This window comes from Ostrea edulis, chromosome 2 (assembly GCF_947568905.1).
Source record: "Ostrea edulis chromosome 2, xbOstEdul1.1, whole genome shotgun sequence".
Lineage (NCBI taxonomy): Eukaryota > Metazoa > Mollusca > Bivalvia > Ostreida > Ostreidae > Ostrea > Ostrea edulis.
In genome coordinates, this window is record NC_079165.1 from 68843934 (window position 1) to 68867040 (window position 23107).

Below are 23107 nucleotides of genomic sequence, written 5' to 3' on the forward strand. Positions count from 1 at the left end.
GATCACCACACACATAAACAGATCACCACAAACATAAACAGATCACCACATACAAACACAGATCACCACATACATAAACAGATCACCACATACATAAACAGATCACCACAAACATAAACAGATCACCACATACAAACACAGATCACCACATACATACACATATCACCACATACATAAACAGATCACCACATACATGTACATAAACATAAACAGATCACCACATACATAAACAGATCACCACATACATACACAGATCACCACACACATAAACAGATCACCACAAACATCAACAGATCACCACATACATAAACAGATCACCACATACATACACAGATCACCACATACATAAACATAAACAGATCACCACATACATACACAGATCACCATATACATACACAGATCACCACATACATAAACATAAACAGATCACCACATGCATAAACATAAACAGATCACCACATACATACACAGATCACCACATACATAAACATAAACAGATCACCACATACATAAACAGATCACCACATACATACACAGATCACCACATACATAAACATAAACAGATCACCACATACATAAACAGATCACCACATACATAAACAGATCACCACATACATACACAGATCACCACATACATAAACAGATCACCACATACATACACAGATCACCACATACATAAACATAAACAGATCACCACATACATACACAGATCACCATATACATAAACATAAACAGATCACCACATACATACACAGATCACCACATACATACACAGATCACCACATACATAAACAGATCACCATATACATAAACATAAACAGATCACCACATACATAAACAGATCACCACATACATAAACAGATCACCACATGATCACCACATACATAAACAGATCACCACATACATACACAGATCACCACAAACATAAACAGATCACCACAAACATAAACAGATCACCACATACAAACACAGATCACCACATACATAAACAGATCACCACACACATAAACAGATCACCACACACATACACAGATCACCACACACATACACAGATCACCACATACATACACAGATCACCACATACATAAACAGATCACCACATACATAAACAGATCACCACATGATCACCACATACATAAACAGATCACCACATACATACACAGATCACCACAAACATAAACAGATCACCACAAACATAAACAGATCACCACATACAAACACAGATCACCACATACATACACAGATCACCACATACATAAACAGATCACCACATACATACACAGATCACCACATACATACACAGATCACCACACACATACACAGATCACCACATACATACACAGATCACCACATACATAAACAGATCACCACATACATAAACACATCATCACATACATATACAGATCACCACATACATAAACAGATCACCACATACATACACAGATCACCACATACATAAACGCCTTCTTCGTTTGCAAGCTCTGATCACTCAGTCTGTGTTGTAAACTGCAAAATGAATTGTTACATGGAAAATTGAATGTACATGGCGTACAACTTTTCTACTTACTCCCTAATAATATGAATACACCATCAATTAATTCTCAAATCAAATACAAATATTCTCTGGATTTATTTCAGTTTCACACCGGTTTGCACGCCGTGGTACTACCATGTACATATATAGCCCTTTTTTCGCTGCTCTGTTACCGAAAAAAACTGAACACAATGACAAAAAAAAAAAAGAAAGTAAGAGTCAAATTTACTGATACCTTGAAATTTCTGTTTTTAATTTCTGTAATTCTGTTTCCTTAGACCTTTGCTCTTCTTTCAATTTTAAACAAATCTGTTGTGTTATTTCATTTTCCTGAGCAGTACGTTCAGAAGAAGCTTGAAGACTACAAAAGATATCATTATTTTGTGAAAACTGCAGATACACAGTTAATTTAGTTCTTGTATATGGTTAATTATCTTATAATAATATACAATGAAACACACATATATGTATTTTCTAAAATTAAGCTCCCGAAAATGAAACCTCCAATCATCAACATACCAACAGGAAATAATCAATTCACTGCAAGTTAATTTCCACTGATATTTGAAAATTTTAATGTGTAATGTAATAATGTAATTCCTTTCTATATGAGAAAGTAGCCTATTTTTTTCGTCTTTGATATCTTGAACCTGACGACACTGTGTGGAATTCTTGACCTCTAAATCAATTTTCTCTTTATTGATTTTCTTCATCAATTCTTCGGTTTCTCGAAGTCTGGACGACAAAATATAAAAAGTTTAACATAATCTTTTACTATGCAGCTATGTAAATCTACATGTATTGTTTCATAATAAATCAATATATTTATATTATTTGCATAATTATACATTCAATATGGTTGTCATTTAAGGAGTGATATGTTTTCAATCACCATTACAAAAATTAATGTTTTAAACGGATGATTAACAGGTATATACAAGTGTACATATATTTTATACACAACCAATAGAGTTTAAGTTTAGTGTTTATTTGGGTTTACATGAAAACCCCTAAATATAAAAACTACATACATGGACATATCAATACTTCTTGTATAAAATACCAACACATGAAACATAAATTGAAGTTTGGCGTTCTGGGGGCTACTCAATACTATCCTAACCAAATAACTATCAAACCTGACCTAAGAAGAAAACTATGTATAAAGCTAATTACAAAGTGTGCCCGGGGCCGATCCCAATGGGCCTTAGCAACGAATCAAGCCCAGGGTCGATCCCAGCGGGCTTTGAGCACCAAAGATGAAACGGATGATTAACAGGTATATACAAGTGTACACACATTTCAAATAAAATAAAATCCATACTTTTCTCATTCCTATTGTGACCCCACCCTGGCACCCAATATTTTGATATCCACATAACTTATAAAACACTATATAAAATAAATGCCTGTCAAATTGACAATCTGTACCCTAGTGGTTTACAGAGGACTATTTTCCTTTATAAAACCAATGTCAATCTCTGTTGTGGTCCTACTCTTGCGCTAGGGATTTGAAAAATAGACCATTATAACGACCATAGAATTTGCAAAATGATGGCTTTAAACTATACTGTTAAAACCCCTGTAACATCAACTTAGTTGTCAGTAACATGCCTCGATTTAACAATGATCACATGAAGAACATGCTCTTGCGTATTACTTCAGTTGAGAGACATGAACACTATATGCAAGTGATAATGGAATATTGCTACATATGAGATGAAACTGATCCTGCTTGTCATAATGTTGAGTTCCTAGTTTACATTTAATATCCACGTTCAATAGAATATCACAATATGAAACAGATATGGAAGACTGTAGTGTCTTTTATCTTGAGTTCACTGGATATATGGAATTGACATATGGATGAAACCTAGTATTGTTCATAGATAAAAGAGTTATTATTTTCATCACTAAGCTTTGTTGATAAGTAGTACTATTAATTGTTTCGCCAGCTTGCGTTCAGTCAACCACTGACCTCTTGAGCTTTCTCCTTAGTTCTGTCACCTCCTCCTCTTTCTCTCTGTTTTTCTTTTCTACATTCCTGTAATCTTTTTCTTTATCTGCCTTTTCTCTTTTCAGAAGATCCAATTTTTTCTCCATTCCTTGGAGACTAGAACATCAACAATTGAAAACTCTTAATCAAATATTTTAGAAGTTCTATGCAGCATATTGATATGATATATATATATATATGTAGTCAAATACACTTCATTCAGTTGTCACAGTGATATACGCCATCAATACTCCAGATTCTTTTCTTTTAAGAATCGATGCAAGTCTTCTATATAATTATTATATTCAATTTTTGGAAAACTTTTTTAATATCATAATTTCTACACATAATGACACGGTATCATAACCCATGTTCAATATTGTGGCCGTTATAAAGGACTGCGAAAACAAAAACATCTTGTTTTCAGTTTTTTAAAGTTATGATTGCAGTAAAGTGTTTTCTGTCAGAATTTTTTTTATTGCAGACTGTGATCTAGTTTACTGTCTTTTAATGTTATGATTTCTTTGTTTCATTCATTCAGAAAATCCCGCAGCTTTAAGTGTAAAAACATGGTAAATAGTAATACTAGAATTCAACATTTGCCATAATTACTTAATTCCATGTTTGATCTTGGCTTTGGTACAATAGCTGTCTTATAACTACAACTATTTGTAACTGGATCAGGAACAAAGTGTTGACAAACATACTACAACTATTTGTAACTGGATCAGGAACAAAGTGTTGACAAACATACTACAACTATTTGTAACTCAATCAGAAAGAAAGTGTTGACAAACATACTACAACTATTTGTAACTCAATCAGAAAGAAAGTGTTGACAAACATACTACAACTATTTGTAACTCAATCAAAAACAAAGTGTTGACAAACATACTACAACTATTTGTAACTGGATCAGAAACAAAGTGTTGACAAACATACTACAACTATTTGTAACTGGATCAGGAACAAAGTGTTGACAAACATACTACAACTATTTGTAACTGGATCAGAAACAAAGTGTTGACAAACATACTACAACTATTTGTAACTCAATCAAAAACAAAGTGTGGACAAACATACTACAACTATTTGTAACTGGATCAGAAACAAAGTGTTGACAAACATACTACAACTATTTGTAACTGGATCAGGAACAAAGTCTTGACAAACATACTACAACTATTTGTAACTGGATCAGAAACAAAGTGTTGACAAACATACTACAACTATTTGTAACTGGATCAGGAACAAAGTGTTGACAAACATACTACAACTATTTGTAACTGGATCAGGAACAAAGTGTTGACAAACATACTACAACTATTTGTAACTGGATCAGGAACAAAGTGTTGACAAACATATTACAACTATTAGTAACTCAATCAGGAACAAAGTGTTGACAAACATGCTACAACTATTTGTAACTGGATCAGGAACAAAGTGTTGACAAACATACTACCACTATTTGTAACTGGATCAGGAACAAAGTGTTGACAAACATACTACAACTATTTGTAACTCGAACAGGAACAAAGTGTTGACAAACATACTACAACTATTTGTAACTCAATCAGAAACAAAGTGTTGACAAACATGCTACAACTATTTGTAACTCAATCAGGAACAAAGTGTTGACAAACATACTACAACTATTTGTAACTCGATCAGGAACAAAGTGTTGACAAACATACTACAACTATTTGTAACTGGATCAGGAACAAAGTGTTGACAAACATACTACAACTATTTGTAACTGGATCAGGAACAAAGTGTTGACAAACATACTACAACTATTTGTAACTGGATCAGGAACAAAGTGTTGACAAACATACTACAACTATTTGTAACTGGATCAGGAACAAAGTGTTGACAAACATACTACAACTATTTGTAACTGGATCAGGAACAAAGTGTTGACAAACATACTACAACTATTTGTAACTGGATCAGGAACAAAGACTTGACAAACATACTACAACTATTTGTAACTGGATCAGAAACAAAGTGTTGACAAACATACTACAACTATTTGTAACTGGATCAGGAACAAAGTGTTGACAAACATACTACAACTATTTGTAACTGGATCAGGAACAAAGTGTTGACAAACATACTACAACTATTTGTAACTGGATCAGGAACAAAGTGTTGACAAACATACTACAACTATTTGTAACTGGATCAGGAACAAAGTGTTGACAAACATACTACAACTATTTGTAACTGGATCAGGAACAAAGACTTGACAAACATACTACAACTATTTGTAACTGGATCAGAAACAAAGTGTTGACAAACATACTACAACTATTTGTAACTGGATCAGAAACAAAGTGTTGACAAACATACTACAACTATTTGTAACTGGATCAGGAACAAAGTGTTGACAAACATACTACAACTATTTGTAACTGGATCAGGAACAAAGTGTTGACAAACGTACTACAACTATTTGTAACTGGATCAGAAACAAAGTGTTGACAAACATACTACAACTATTTGTAACTGGATCAGGAACAAAGTGTTGACAAACATATTACAACTATTTGTAACTCAATCAGGAACAAAGTGTTTACAAACATGCTACAACTATTTGTAACTGGATCAGGAACAAAGTGTTGACAAACATACTACCACTATTTGTAACTGGATCAGGAACAAAGTGTTGACAAACATACTACAACTATTTGTAACTCAATCAGAAACAAAGTGTTGACAAACATGCTACAACTATTTGTAACTGGATCAGGAACAAAGTGTTGACAAACATAGAGTTATACACATTACCTAGTATTACAGGTAACACATCAAGTTTTAAAATGAAATATCCTTTAAAGAATTGTACACAAAGTAGTTTTAATGAAAGGTCAAGATTTAATAAAATTTCAGTGTCGAAATATTAACATTTCAAAACCAACCCTCTAAGCTGTCTCCGTAGATCAGTAATTTCTCGTTCTTTGTCTTTCATAGCTCTCAGGTGGAGCTGTTTGTTATCTTCATTTTCGTTCATCATGGATTTCATTTCTTCAGCATCCAAATGACATCTGTAGAATACACATATTTGTACTTGACAAACATACTACAACTATTTGTAACTGGATCAGAAACAAAGTGTTGACAAACATACTACAACTATTTGTAACTGGATCAGGAACAAAGTGTTGACAAACATACTACAACTATTTGTAACTGGATCAGGAACAAAGTGTTGACAAACATACTACAACTATTTGTAACTGGATCAGGAACAAAGTGTTGACAAACATACTACAACTATTTGTAATTGGATCAGGAACAAAGTGTTGACAAACATACTACAACTATTTGTAACTGGATCAGGAACAAAGTGTTGACAAACATATTACAACTATTAGTAACTCAATCAGGAACAAAGTGTTGACAAACATGCTACAACTATTTGTAACTCAATCAGAAACAAAGTGTTGACAAACATACTACAACTATTTGTAACTGGATCAGGAACAAAGACTTGACAAACATACTACAACTATTTGTAACTGGATCAGAAACAAAGTGTTGACAAACATACTACAACTATTTGTAACTGGATCAGAAACAAAGTGTTGACAAACATAGTACAACTATTTGTAACTCAATCAGGAACAAAGTGTTGACAAACATACTACAACTATTTGTAACTGGATCAGGAACAAAGTGTTGACAAACATACTACAACTATTTGTAACTGGATCAGGAACAAAGTGTTGACAAACATACTACAACTATTTGTAACTGGATCAGGAACAAAGTGTTGACAAACATATTACAACTATTTGTAATTCAATCAGGAACAAAGTGTTTACAATTATGCTACAACTATTTGTAACTGGATCAGGAACAAAGTGTTGACAAACATACTACCACTATTTGTAACTGGATCAGGAACAAAGTGTTGACAAACATACTACAACTATTTGTAACTCAATCAGAAACAAAGTGTTGACAAACATGCTACAACTATTTGTAACTCAATCAGGAACAAAGTGTTGACAAACATACTACAAATATTTGTAACTCGATCAGGAACAAAGTGTTGACAAACATACTACAAATATTTGTAACTCGATCAGGAACAAAGTGTTGACAAACATACTACAACTATTTGTAACTGGATCAGGAACAAAGTGTTGACAAACATACCACAACTATTTGTAACTGGATCAGGAACAAAGTGTTGACAAACATACTACAACTATTTGTAACTGGATCAGGAACAAAGTGTTGACAAACATAGAGTTATACACATTACCTAGTATTACAGGTAACACATCAAGTTTTAAAATGAAATATCCTTTAAAGAATTGTACACAAAGTAGTTTTAATGAAAGGTCAAGATTTAATAAAATTTCAGTGTCGAAATATTAACATTTCAAAACCAACCCTCTAAGCTGTCTCCGTAGATCAGTAATTTCTCGTTCTTTGTCTTTCATAGCTCTCAGGTGGAGCTGTTTGTTATCTTCATTTTTGTTCATCATGGATTTCATTTCTTCAGCATCCAAATGACATCTGTAGAATACACATATTTGTACTTGACAAACATACTACAACTATTTGTAACTGGATCAGAAACAAAGTGTTGACAAACATACTACAACTATTTGTAACTGGATCAGGAACAAAGTGTTGACAAACATACTACAACTATTTGTAACTGGATCAGGAACAAAGTGTTGACAAACATACTACAACTATTTGTAACTGGATCAGGAACAAAGTGTTGACAAACATACTACAACTATTTGTAACTGGATCAGGAACAAAGTGTTGACAAACATACTACAACTATTTGTAACTGGATCAGGAACAAAGTGTTGACAAACATACTACAACTATTTGTAACTCAATCAGGAACAAAGTGTTGACAAACATACTACAAATATTTGTAACTCGATCAGGAACAAAGTGTTGACAAACATACTACAACTATTTGTAACTCAATCAGGAACAAAGTGTTGACAAACATACCACAACTATTTGTAACTGGATCAGGAACAAAGTGTTGACAAACATACTACAACTATTTGTAACTGGATCAGGAACAAAGTGTTGACAAACATAGAGTTATACACATTACCTAGTATTACAGGTAACACATCAAGTTTTAAAATGAAATATCCTTTAAAGAATTGTACACAAAGTAGTTTTAATGAAAGGTCAAGATTTAATAAAATTTCAGTGTCGAAATATTAACATTTCAAAACCAACCCTCTAAGCTGTCTCCGTAGATCAGTAATTTCTCGTTCTTTGTCTTTCACTTCTTTCACTGCTCTCAGGTGGAGCTGTTTGTTATCTTCATTTTTGTTCATCATGGATTTCATTTCTTCAGCATCCAAATGACATCTGTAGAATACACATATTTGTACTTGACAAACATACTACAACTATTTGTAACTGGATCAGAAACAAAGTGTTGACAAACATACTACAACTATTTGTAACTGGATCAGGAACAAAGTGTTGACAAACATACTACAACTATTTGTAACTGGATCAGGAACAAAGTGTTGACAAACATACTACAACTATTTGTAACTGGATCAGGAACAAAGTGTTGACAAACATACTACAACTATTTGTAACTGGATCAGGAACAAAGTGTTGACAAACATACTACAACTATTTGTAACTGGATCAGGAACAAAGTGTTGACAAACATATTACAACTATTAGTAACTCAATCAGGAACAAAGTGTTGACAAACATGCTACAACTATTTGTAACTCAATCAGGAACAAAGTGTTGACAAACATACTACAAATATTTGTAACTCGATCAGGAACAAAGTGTTGACAAACATACTACAACTATTTGTAACTGGATCAGGAACAAAGTGTTGACAAACATACTACAACTATTTGTAACTGGATCAGGAACAAAGTGTTGACAAACATACTACAACTATTTGTAACTGGATCAGGAACAAAGTGTTGACAAACATACTACAACTATTTGTAACTGGATCAGGAACAAAGTGTTGACAAACATACTACAACTATTTGTAACTGGATCAGGAACAAAGACTTGACAAACATACTACAACTATTTGTAACTGGATCAGGAACAAAGACTTGACAAACATACTACAACTATTTGTAACTGGATCAGAAACAAAGTGTTGACAAACATACTACAACTATTTGTAACTGGATCAGAAACAAAGTGTTGACAAACATAGTACAACTATTTGTAACTCAATCAGGAACAAAGTGTTGACAAACATACTACAACTATTTGTAACTGGATCAGGAACAAAGTGTTGACAAACATACTACAACTATTTGTAACTCAATCAGGAACAAAGTGTTGACAAACATACTACAACTATTTGTAACTAGATCAGGAACAAAGTGTTGACAAACATATTACAACTATTTGTAACTCAATCAGGAACAAAGTGTTTACAAACATGCTACAACTATTTGTAACTGGATCAGGAACAAAGTGTTGACAAACATACTACAACTATTTGTAACTGGATCAGGAACAAAGTGTTGACAAACATACTACAACTATTTGTAACTCGAACAGGAACAAAGTGTTGACAAACATACTACAACTATTTGTAACTCAATCAGAAACAAAGTGTTGACAAACATGCTACAACTATTTGTAACTCAATCAGGAACAAAGTGTTGACAAACATACTACAAATATTTGTAACTCGATCAGGAACAAAGTGTTGACAAACATACTACAAATATTTGTAACTCGATCAGGAACAAAGTGTTGACAAACATACTACAACTATTTGTAACTGGATCAGGAACAAAGTGTTGACAAACATACCACAACTATTTGTAACTGGATCAGGAACAAAGTGTTGACAAACATACTACAACTATTTGTAACTGGATCAGGAACAAAGTGTTGACAAACATAGAGTTATACTCATTACCTAGTATTACAGGTAACACATCAAGTTTTAAAATGAAATATCCTTTAAAGAATTGTACACAAAGTAGTTTTAATGAAAGGTCAAGATTTAATAAAATTTCAGTGTCGAAATATTAACATTTCAAAACCAACCCTCTAAGCTGTCTCCGTAGATCAGTAATTTCTCGTTCTTTGTCTTTCACTTCTTTCACTGCTCTCAGGTGGAGTTGTTTGTTATCTTCATTTTCGTTCACCATGGATTTCATTTCTTCAGCATCCGAACGACGTCTGTAAAACACACATATTTGTACTTGAGCATTGCTGTATAGGACTATATGAAGAAAACTATGTTGCATGTACACTTGTAGTAACATTACCTTGATTTAATTTGTTCAAGCTCGCCTTGAAGAGCTTTGTTTTCTCTAAGGAGAACATGTGCCTCTTTTTCTGACTCTTTTCTGTTGTCATATGTTGTTTCTTGAAAGCTTTAAAAATCAAAAGGCGTAAAACACTTCTACTCTATAAAATACCATCATAACACGAAGCACAGACACTTTAGAAGATGTTCATAAATAGTATCAAGTTCATCAGTATCAGAATGATAAGTGTCACAATTTATGATAGTAAAATTTGGAATCTGTACCCCATTAATAATAAATTCAAGATGACAATCTCTTCATCTTCACATGATGGTTCCCTTTAACAGAACTATTAAAGTTCTTTTCAGCGTGTGGAATTCCATACTAAGGCACAGAACATTCAAAGTACTCCTCAAAAGAGGCGGTATTGCGGTGTTTACAGATGTAATTAAAGACGAACATGGTCTAGGGCAGTCTTTTCACCTAATAAAATATCTGGCACCGTGTGCATTTTTGCATCAACCTTATTTATCTTGCAGTACTACTTTATATTATCTATAAATCTAAACATGGTGTAGATCCCTTTCCTATTCTAGATGATTATACATATTGGAGATGAAATATGTGAGATTGTTTGTATTAGGCAGGATCTCTTTTCTGAAGTAAAATGTGTTCGGTGATCAGTTAATTTGTTGTCTAATGTTAGTTGATTTTTGTTGAGGTGAATGTCATTCCATTTTATTATTGTCAGAAAAATGTTCATGTATAACAGGTTCACATAATGACTATTGATATCATGTTTTGTGTTGTGGTGTCTGTACACAGATACTCTAATGTTAATGTATTTTGAAGGTTCATCCCACTCACCCTACATTTCCTGATATACTTGTATACAGCTGAATTTCAGTTTTATCTCAAAAAATGTCTTGAATTGACCTCGATCAGACTTACCACAATCATATTCCTATAAAGTTTAAATGAAATACCGAATATAGAGTGATTTAACGCACAGATAAAAATCTGTTGTTTAGTATATAAATTAAAGTGATCTTATACATTTTAAAAATAACAAGCATTCTGAGAGTATTGCATAGCATACATAGTCCCCTACCGGAGACAAAATTATTGGACCGCAACAATATTGGAAGTTCATTACGAGACTAAGGATATGGTAAAAGGGAAGATGGGGAAACCAGGATAGGAATGGTTGGAAATCAACTACTATTCAGCTACAAAGACTAGACCTGGAAAACTTCAAAAGCAATCTGTAACTTGTTATGGCAAAGCAATCATAAGGATGTACTGAATATCAAATGAATATCTGTAAGCACAACAAAACAAAAAGCTAGGAAAACTGACTATTCATGCTATTTTCCAAATCCAAGGGCCATAACTTAGTGAAAAATCAATGGACCAAGACGAAATTCGAACTTGATCTGTAACTTGTCATGACAAAGCAATGTACCAAATATCAATGAATATCTGCTAGCACAACAAAAGTCTGGAAAACTAATACTTCATGCTATTTTTCTAAGTTCAAGGGCCATAACTTAGTGAAAAATCAACGGACCAAAATGAAATTCGAACTTGATCTGTAACTTGTTATGTATAGCAAAGCCATGTACCAAATATCAATGAATATCTGCAAGCACATAAAAAAAGTCCGGAAAACTGATAATTCATGCTACTTTTCTAAGTCCAAGGGCTATACTTAGTGAAAAATCATTGGACAAAGACAAAATTCAAACTTGATCTGTAACATGTTATGGCAAAGCAATGTACCAAATATTAAATGAATATCTGCGAGCACATATAAAAAAGTCTGGAAAACTTATTTGCAGGACTGACAGACAGGCGGATGGAGCACAAACTTTAAGTCCTCTGTGACTTCGTTGGTAGGGGACTAATAAAAGCATTATAATATCTAGCATGTGTGCAACGACCAAATTTATGTGCAGGTACTGCTAGAAATATCGTTAGTTTATGCAATCTTAATATGAATGGTCTGCATTTTGGACACTTTGCTTGCTTAATCATTTGATTTTCCTAGTGGATGTACAATGTATCATGGAAATAAATCCGAAACAAAAAGTTATACCAATCTCTGATATTACACCCATTAGGCAAAATCAGAGATTTTTGGTTACAGAAAATGACAGTTAATAAACACCCATTCTTGCATTGAATATTTTTTGAAAACTCAAAACTTTTCATCGTTTTTAACCTATGCTTATTGTTTTGTCAGCTTGCTTCCAGTCGTTGACCACTGACCTCTTGAGCTGCCTCCTTAGTTCTTTCACCTCCTCCTCATACTCTCTGCTTTTCTTTTCTACATTACGGTAACGTTTCTCTTTATCTGTTTTTTCTCTTTTCATATGGTCCGACTTCTTCTGCAACTCTTCTAGACTTTAACATCAATGTTATTTGATAGTTATTTATAAAATATTCAGGAAATATAAGTACATGTGCTATATTGATGTACATGTAATATATATATATTTAGCAAATTGTATTTTCAGTAATTTATCATAATGATACACGCCATGCATGACTGCTTTGTACGAATGCAATACCTTGTTCTAAGTTTTTGGAGTTCAGATTGCAGGGACATGTTTTCTGTTTCAAGATTATTCATGGCAGACTGTATTCTGAGTTCATTGTCTTTCACTGCTTTCATCTCCTTGTTTTGTTCAGTCAATCTGTAAAAAAACAAAAGTGAATCAAGTAATTATGTGTAAATTCTGTACATAGTAATACTATGCTTTATACTCTACAGAATTTCGTTGGTTTATGTTTTATCCAGGCTAAGGTACAATAACATTTATATTACAACTATTTGACATAAATCAGAAACAAAGCGCTGTATAGTGCATTTCATTACCGGTAAAGTACACAGATGAATCCATAATTCAATCTATACAACTGTGCATGAACTCAAAGATCTGCTATATCTTGTCTTTTTCTCTGCATTCATATCACATAATTATTCAATAATAATTTTCTTCCCATAGATATTTCATAATACAATGTATTAGAGTCTCTAGTATCCATATCCGGTTGTAACCATTGATTTGTGTTATCTGTGATATGTACATGTATTTAAATTGGTTACATCTACGGTATTAGCATTTCAATAGGCTTTTTAAAAGCATTCATTTGAATTGTGTGTTATAGGTATGTGCTATGGAAATCAATTAGCATAATGAAACATTGTAGCTCAGGTTACCTTGCCTTGACTTGATCAAGCTCGATTTGAACAGATTTTTGTTCTAAACTGACAGCTTGCTTCTGCTTCTCTGTTTCTTTTCTAATATCATCCTTGTTTTGTAAGCTAAAATAAAAGATAATACCTGGCATTTTTCAAATACACTTAGTAGTTTCCAGAAAAATATAATTAAAATGAAATGTATATTGTTCATATAATTATCTATCAATTACCAGAGGATCAGAAAACATACCTTCTAAGTTCGTGGTTTAGTACTGAAATTTCCTTTTCTTTTTTGAACAAGGCATTGTTTATAAGAGTCTTCTCTTCTTTAACAGTGTTGAAATTTGCTTGTAGTGTTTCTATTCTATAATGGATATTTGATACATAAGGGGCAGTTAAAATGTAACATGTGTAACTATATCATGATTAATATTTTAATCCTTTAAACAATTTTAAAATGGCTCAGTTTTAGACTGAATTTAGGTACAACAGTTTCTTGCTATTTTAACAATATTTTCATAAAGACAATTAATATATGTCATAATTCTACACAAAAAGGTGTTAATTTAGAGAATATGAATATGCTCACTTTCTCATCAAATGTTTCTCTGATTCATGAAGAGTGGAATTATCTTGTTGTAACTTTCGGATTTGTTTTTCCTTTTCCATGTTGAGATTATGCACACTGTCAGTTCTGAAATTTGACCGAAATAAATGTAGCACATTGTATACAAAATAAAACACAATAGGAATTGATTTTGAACACTAAAATGGACCAAGACCATCATTATGAGTACAGGTCCTGCAATATTGTGTGAAATGTTCCAGAAAAGGGCTGTTCCATTAAAACATATGAAAAATAACAACATCAAATTGAATGAGGAGACTAATGATTTTGATATAACCATTTCTAAAATTCGTGTTTTCAAATTTAATTCGTTAATATAAATTTTGAAATGTGATATCAATTAAACAAATTTGTTAAAACAAATTTAATTCGTTATAACGAATTTAAAAGTTTGAAATAACAAATTAAATCTGTAATAACGAATTCGTTATTTCAATTTCAAAAACATTTTTGATAGGTCCTAAATGGGGTTAATTTAGAGAATATGAATATGCTCACTTTCTCATCAAATGTTTCTCTGATTCATGAAGAGTGGAATTATCTTGTTGTAACTTTCGGATTTGTTTTTCCTTTTCCATGTTGAGATTATGCACACTGTCAGTTCTGAAATTCGACCGAAATAAATGTAGCACATTGTATACAAAATAAAACACAATAGGAATTGATTTTGAACACTAAAATGGACCAAGACCATCATTATGAGTACAGGTCCTGCAATATTGTGTGAAATGTTCCAGAAAAGGGCTGTTCCATTAAAACATATGAAAAATAACAACATCAAATTGAATGAGGAGACTAACCATTTCTAAAATTCGTGTTTTCAAATTTAATTCGTTAATATAAATTTTGAAATGTGATATCAATTAAACAAATTTGTTAAAACAAATTTAATCCGTTATAACGAATTTAAAAGTTTGAAATAACAAATTAAATCTGTAATAACGAATTCGTTATTTCAATTTCAAAAACATTTTTGATAGGTCCTAAATGGGGTTCCATACCCCCCCCCCCCCCCATCACTTCCTCCCCCACGATTTAGGATTTGGAGCTTTTGAGTTTCGTTATATTTGTTTGTTTTTGCTTGTCAGGAATTTTCAGACAATTGTGAAGTCAACTTCACCTTGCCTCCCACTTTTTGAAAACAATGTTACATACCTGATTATATTTATATTATCATATGTTTTCACCGTGCTTTTGTTCCCAGGAGTCTGTTATTTTTTAAAAACATAACTCATGAAAGTTTTGGTATTAATTGTATCATAACTTGGACAGAATTAAGCACCAAATACTGGATATAGGTTTATACTCCTCCTCCCCCTTCCCATCCCTTCAATTTAACGAAATGTATATTTTAAATAGTGTTCTTCGAAAATCGAAGAAACTAAGTTTTATTATTATAAAAGATAAAACTCTAAAAATTTATATGGGGAATAAAATGGAGAAGATTTCTAGAAAAACACTAAAATTGGATTTTGAAAATGGCTGCTGCAGAATGACCAATATAGAAATATTTATCAAATCTCTCAAACTAACTTGGTTTAGGAGACTCTTTACAATTAATTATAGCTGGATAAACATATTTTCTGAAATTACTGGTTGTAACATTACAAAATTATGCCATTTTGGACCTGTTTACTTTAAACAAAGAGCAAATTCCACTCGAAACTCTTTTTGGAAAGAAATCTTTGCAGAATTTTTGGAAAGTTTTGAGATGAAACATTATCATATTTTGTTTGAACCCCTATCGTATAATGATAAAATAAAGATGCAAAATAAATACATAATTTGCAAGCCATTATATGACAAAGGGTTTGACATAATACACGATTTATTAGATACACAAGTACAAGTATCACGAATGATTACTCAATTCAGATTCCATATTTATATTGAATTCAAGAATATTCTCATGATCGTAATTCATTTTATGCTATATATGTACAATGTACATGTATTTATTTTGTCTATGTATATGTTTTATGACAATTGTTATCAATTAATCTTAGGTGAGAACCTCGAAAGTTGTAAGAACTTGTGTTCAAACCTGTTGTATATTATATATGCAATAAAATATATTCAACTCAAATCAACCATATATGCATATGAGGGATTGAAACAAGCTATTGTGCACTCATGACAGCATATACCTATTTGCGAAAACAAGTGCCACGGGTTAATGCTTTAAATTTGCGAGTAAATTTAAATCGGAAACATGTATATATATACATCACATATGTGGCAAAGATTCAGGATTGATATGGTTGATTTGAGTTGAATATATTTTATTGCATATAAAATATACAACAGGTTTGATCACAAGTTCTTACAACTTTCGAGGTTCTCACCTAAGATTAATTGATAACAATTGTCATAAAACATATACATAGACAAAATAAATACATGTACATTGTACATATAGCATAAAATGAATTACGATCATGAGAATATTCTTGAATTCAATATAAATTTGTGAACAGCATTAAAATATTTACTGTTGATTTCATACCCCAACTTGTCACTGCCCAAAAGTAAAATCTTTGTATCAATAATAGATAATTCTTGTATTTGAAAGAGTTCGTTAAACATAACATTTCTTACTACTGAAAATCTTTTACAAAGAAAGAAAAAATGATATGCACCTTCTCTCATACCACAATCACAGTTAGGAGAATCGACAATGTTTATTTTGGGTGTAAATCATAGGTAAGCGCACAATTATGTCTTGATTTAGTATGAATTATATCTACTATTCTTTTGCCAATAAGAAAATGTTTAGGCACTTTTGAAATATTGATATTATTAAGCATGTATTCCACAATAAATATCGGACTACATGAATTATTAGGAAATACCGATTCAAATAACATGAGTATATATATATATATATATATATATAAAGAGCACTAAATAATCACAACTAGGTACTGAATAGGAAATACCGATTCAAATAACATGAGTATATATATATATATATATATATATAAAGAGCACTAAATAATCACAACTAGGTACTGAAAATTTTCGCCCCAGCCCGGGGTCGAACCAGCGACGTACGGCACCCACCGCCTAGCAAGATTGTCAAACCAGTGCGTAAGTCCACTCGGCCACAACGACTTCCCTGGAAAGGAAGCTTTGTTATGTTCCTAAAGCGCTACTTATACACACTGATGCAATCATATATATATATATATATATATATATATATATATATATGCAGACGCAACATTCTAAAATGTCTTTAAAGGGGAAGTTTTCCCCGGAAAGGGGTTTCCTTGGGGGATAAAAAAGAAAAAAATGGGACTTGGTTTTTTTTGGGGGTGTGTGGAATATTGAAAAATCGCAGCAAGCGAATCAAATAACATGAGTATATACCGACTCAAAACGATTGATTTGTAATAGTTACCCCATATGATATTGTTGGTTATGTGCAGATACCCGATGGGTGTGGTTACATTATAAAGGTATCAGATATCTCATAAACTTAAGAAGACACATGTATCTTATAACTATCATAAGATATCTTTAACATTTATGAGAAATCTTTAAAGAGGAATAAATGTAAAAACGGCGTGCCATACCTGTAGCTAGTATCTTCTATTGTAATAAAATATAATGAATAATAGTAAACTATGGTACAAGTCACTTACCCCATATAATATTGTTGATTATGTGCAGATACCCGATGGGCGTGATCATAATGACACTCGGGAGCTACGCTCCCTCGTGTCATTATGACCACACCCATCGGTATCTGCACATAACCAACAATATCATATTGGGTAACTACTACATGTAGTAAATTTATGCGTCGGTATATACATTGTACTCATGTTATTTGATTCGCTATTTCTTTATAATTTTTCAATATTTCACACACACCCCAAAAAAACCAAGCCCCATTTTTTTTTATCCCCCAAAGAAACCCTTTTCCGGGACCCCCCCCCCCCCCCTTAATGACATTTTAGAATTTTGCGTCTGTATATACATGTATATACTCATGTTATTTGATTCGCTATTTCCTTATAATCCATGCGGGGGAAAGCACGGACTCCGAAATGTCATGAATATCGCTGCAAATCAATAGTTTTTGCGTCGGTATATACTCATGTTATTTAATTCGCTTGTTTCCTTTTTTTTTTTTTAATGTACATTAAATGAAATGGAAAATAATTTTTGTATATTATGATATTGCAATACAATCCAGATTTTATTATTTTGTACGGATTGGGTTTTACGTTTTGTAGAAAAAAATGGCTGAATCCTGCATTGTTTATCACATTTGAGTTGGGAAAGACTATTTCTTTAATGTAAAATTTGACGTTAACGTCTACAACGTCAAACTTATTTGAATCGCGAATCAAATAACGTGATTATGCCAAGTATTAATCCAAAAATTCATGTTTTTGGTACTAGGGCATTAACTTTATGAAAAATAATCTTCAAACCAGGCAGATATTTTTGTATTAGAATCTGAAATTTTGAAAAATGATAGATAAATTGAAAACATTACTGCAGAGGTAGGAAACTTAATATAGGAGTCGGAACAAAAATCTAATGCGAGTTCGGGTTATCTTAGAATTGAAACTCCTAGAAGTTTTCGGGAAAACGTGGTGAAATCTGGTCACAGAGTGCCTGATGATTTCACAGTGGTGAATACATCTCACATTGATATACTACACACCGACAGTGAAAGTCCTATTCGCTTCAGTGAACGCGATGATCAATGTGACCAAAATAAATATTCTCAGGTCGAAAGAATGTGTACAAGCACTCCAATTGACAGGCACGTGAATTTTACTCACTCTGAATGTGTACCCGAGACACCCCCACTCACAAGTTTACCGCAAACTAGTTTATTAGGTAGCTTGGCAAATAATACAGCTTCGCATGGGAAGTGTCCGATTCGCTTACTCTCATATCCCCTTTGGTGGATTTAGTCGCATTTCTAAGCTTCCAAATATCGCGCTTTCACTTTCCAAGGCATTCAGTTGAATCGCGCCATACATTTACATACAGTTTGGTTTGAATAATGGCGACCCCATGTTTATCCCGTATTGTCACTGGTGGTATGGTATTTTGTCTAAAAACAAACAAAAAACAAAAGACTGACGATTTTCGAAGGAAGTTTTGGGTTTTACCATCAACTTCTAGAGATAATCGATCTTGTACCTCACCCAAATGACGATAAAGGATGGTGTGTGCTGGAATAAACTGCAAACTCAGCAAAATTGAGTACATCAAAACAAAAACTAGAAACTTTGAAATCTGAAAAACATGCTTTAATACGTGATTCACGCCTTAAACGCAAATGTGACGTAGGTGTACAGCAGATATGCACACATAAATTTAAAATATACAGTTTATTGTTTCCTTCTGTCAACTCCATTGTGTAACATACACAATTGGTTAGATTTTTTTCACCAAGAACGATAACTCAATCGATCCGTAAGGTGACAGTTCAGTAACGACTAAATCCGCTAGGGGGAGATGAGAGTAAGCGAATCGAACATTGGCTTGCGAAGATGCAAATGATAAGATAGATACGGGGTATCGGAACTAGAAAATATTGGAACTTTTCTGAAAAAGAAGTTACAAAAATTATGCGTCACTTGGACACTTCTCTTGTATACAAATTAGTGATATCTATATGTCTAAAGACAACTCATTTCTGAATGTCCTACTGTATATTCAACCCAGGTTCGTATTTGATCTCAGTTTTCAGTATAATTCCAACATAACAAGACAGAAACACGGTTTATAATTTATTAAATGAAAACATAATTAAAAAGCCTATAATATATACGTTTTATACCCCCATAACTGAACATAATACCCAGTGTATTTAACAGAAATGAATTAAGAAAAGTAATACCTTGATAAGGCAAAGAAGGGAAACCTCGATCCGCAGACCAACAAAAAAGGCGCTGAGTTTTAGTGAACGGCCGAATTTATAGGGTTCTGAACAAAAGAATTTTAATTACAATAGAAGATACCAGCTACAGGAATGGCACGCTGTTTTTACATTTATTGCTCTTTAAAGATTTCTCATAAATGTTAAAGATATCTTATAATAGTCATAAGATACATGTGTCTTCTTAAGTTTATGAGATATCTGATACCCTTTATAATGTAACAGGAAGTGAGAAAAATGCAACGGACCAGACAGGGATTCGAACCCGGGCCGCCTGAATCTCTAGTCAGGTGCTCTACCAACTGAGCTATCTGGCCACCGGCGATCGAATCCGGTTGATCGCTACAATAAGATATATTATAAAAGATATGAGATATCTTATATTTTTTTCTTTATAAGATATCTTATAAAACATATAATACATCTTTTATGTTTCATGACATCTCATAAATTTTATAAGATGTCTTATTGTAAAATTTATACGGTACCAATTTTGATGCACCAGATGCGCATTTCGACAAATAATGTCTCTTCAGTGATGCTCAACCGAAATGTTTGAAATTTGAAATAACTATGAAGTTTTAGAGCTAAATATAGCCAAAAACAGCATATTTTATAAGATATCTCATAAATGATTTTTTATAAAATATCTCATAAACTTTATAAGATATCTTATAAATTGTTTAAAATACAAGATATCTTATAAAGTTTATGAGATATCTTATATAGTTTATAAGATATTTTGTATATCTTATGAGATATCTTATAAACAGTAAATCGTGAGATATCTCATAAAATATATGAGATATCTTATAAAGTTTATGAGGTATCTTATAAAATATTTAAGATATCTTATGTGTTTTATAAAATATCTTATGAAATAAATGTATAAGATATCTTCTATTTCCATGAGATGTCTCATAAACTTTATAAGATATCTTGTTCAACATATAAGATATCTTAAACTTCATGAGATATCTTATATAGTTTGTAAGATATCTTATATATTTTATGAGATATCTTATGAACTGTAAATCATATGAGATATCTTATAAAATTTATTAGATATCTGATTGAAAACAAGATATCTTATAAATTATGTAAGATATATTTATAGAGGAATAAATATAAATATGGCATGTAATAACTAGCGATAAAATAAGAATGGCATGGGTAAGCATAAGATCTCTTATAAATTGTTTAATATACAAGATATCTTATATAGCTTATAAGATATTTTATGTATCTTATGAGATATCTTATAAACTGTAAATAATATGAGATATCTTATGAAACATATGATATATCTTATAAATTTTATGAGATATCTTATAAAACATACAAGATATCATAATTGTGTTTTATAAGATATCTTATAAAATAAATTTGTAAGATATCTTCTTTTTTATAAGATATCTCATAAACTTTATAAGATATCTTGTTTAATGTATAAGATATTTTATAAACTTTATGAGATATCTTATATATTACCTAAGATATCATATGATTTATGAGATATCTTATAAACTGTAAATCATATGAGATATCTTACAAAATTTATAAGATATCGGATTCAAAACAAGATATTTCATAAATTAAGTAAGATATCTTTATAGAGGAATAAATATAAATATGACGTGTCATAACTAACGATAAAATAAGAATGACGTAGGGAAGTATAAAACAAACCGAGGAAAATGTTTAATTTACTGCACGTCTATGATACGTGGTACATTGTATATAAGCAACAGCTTTACCAAGTCATATCTAAAGGGTTTTATGTACATGTTAACTTCCTTTGATGTATATTTCTACCTTATGTTTGATATATATACAAGAAAATATATTCTACTTTCGTTTTCACAATATTAGGCTTAATTATATGCTAATTTGTAATATTTTGTAAAAATGAGGTAAGCAAAATTCTGAAGACATCAAATTGAGAAAAAAAGCAAATTTCTTACCTGTTTACGTTCTCTTCTTATTTCATTACAGTAACAGTACTTGAAGCATGAGGCATAGCAATGAACACGTTGACATAAACACCACAAATAGGAAGAGAAAAACATCAAAGTACTGAAAGTACTGAAAAGCACTAGGCTTGGCTTGTAATGATGCTGTATAGATATACAATTTTAATAGTACTACTGCTATACTAATATTTAAGATGGGAATTTCCTTTTGAACTATTTTTTATGAAATGTAAGAATGAAAATATTCTATTGCAATGCATATCGTTGTTCGATCTAGTTCGATCCTTTATTGTAAGAATGGCCTATAATGTAATAAGACTGTTAGATTAATGATATGACCGCATTTTGGAGTGATATACACTGTACATATTATGTATAAAACATTTGTTGGAATAAATCACACACTAGTTTTGATATGCGAAAACGGCAAACTAAAAACTAAACTTTATGATAAACGGGATGCTTTCAGCTTCTCCATCGTCAACTTCCCATATCTATGTAACAATATTTCATTATCACCTACATATGGTGTTTATATCTCTCAACTGATTTGATACGCAAGAGCTTGCACTGCGTATCATCAATTTTTAAATCGAGGTAG

At 31.9% G+C, this 23107-nt stretch overlaps 1 protein-coding gene across 5 annotated transcripts in view; it reads right to left on the reverse strand.

Moving 5' to 3' along the window:
• Positions 1-22657, reverse strand: part of LOC125682417 (myosin-2 heavy chain, non muscle-like) — a 29089-nt gene extending 6432 nt beyond the window's left edge. The window contains exons 1-16 of one of the 5 annotated variants that reach the window (XM_056157064.1): positions 22498-22595; positions 20495-20580; positions 15121-15225; positions 14584-14688; positions 14245-14358; positions 14013-14117; positions 13360-13485; positions 13058-13192; positions 10805-10912; positions 10581-10715; positions 8760-8894; positions 7935-8060; positions 6452-6577; positions 3513-3647; positions 1770-1895; positions 1456-1506 (exon numbers count right to left, since the gene is read on the reverse strand). In XM_056157064.1, coding sequence (XP_056013039.1) covers positions 1456-1506; positions 1770-1895; positions 3513-3647; positions 6452-6577; positions 7935-8060; positions 8760-8894; positions 10581-10715; positions 10805-10912; positions 13058-13192; positions 13360-13485; positions 14013-14117; positions 14245-14358; positions 14584-14688; positions 15121-15200 — 1607 coding nt within the window. In that variant the 5' untranslated portion in view covers positions 15201-15225; positions 20495-20580; positions 22498-22595. Of the gene's footprint in view, positions 1-1455; positions 1507-1769; positions 1896-3512; positions 3648-6451; positions 6578-7934; positions 8061-8759; positions 8895-10580; positions 10716-10804; positions 10913-13057; positions 13193-13359; positions 13486-14012; positions 14118-14244; positions 14359-14583; positions 14689-15120; positions 15226-20494; positions 20581-22497 lie in introns of all 5 variants that reach the window. The other 4 variants (XM_056157065.1, XM_056157067.1, XM_056157066.1 and 1 more) reach the window with 4 other exon arrangements.
• Positions 22658-23107: the final 450 nt, after the last annotated feature.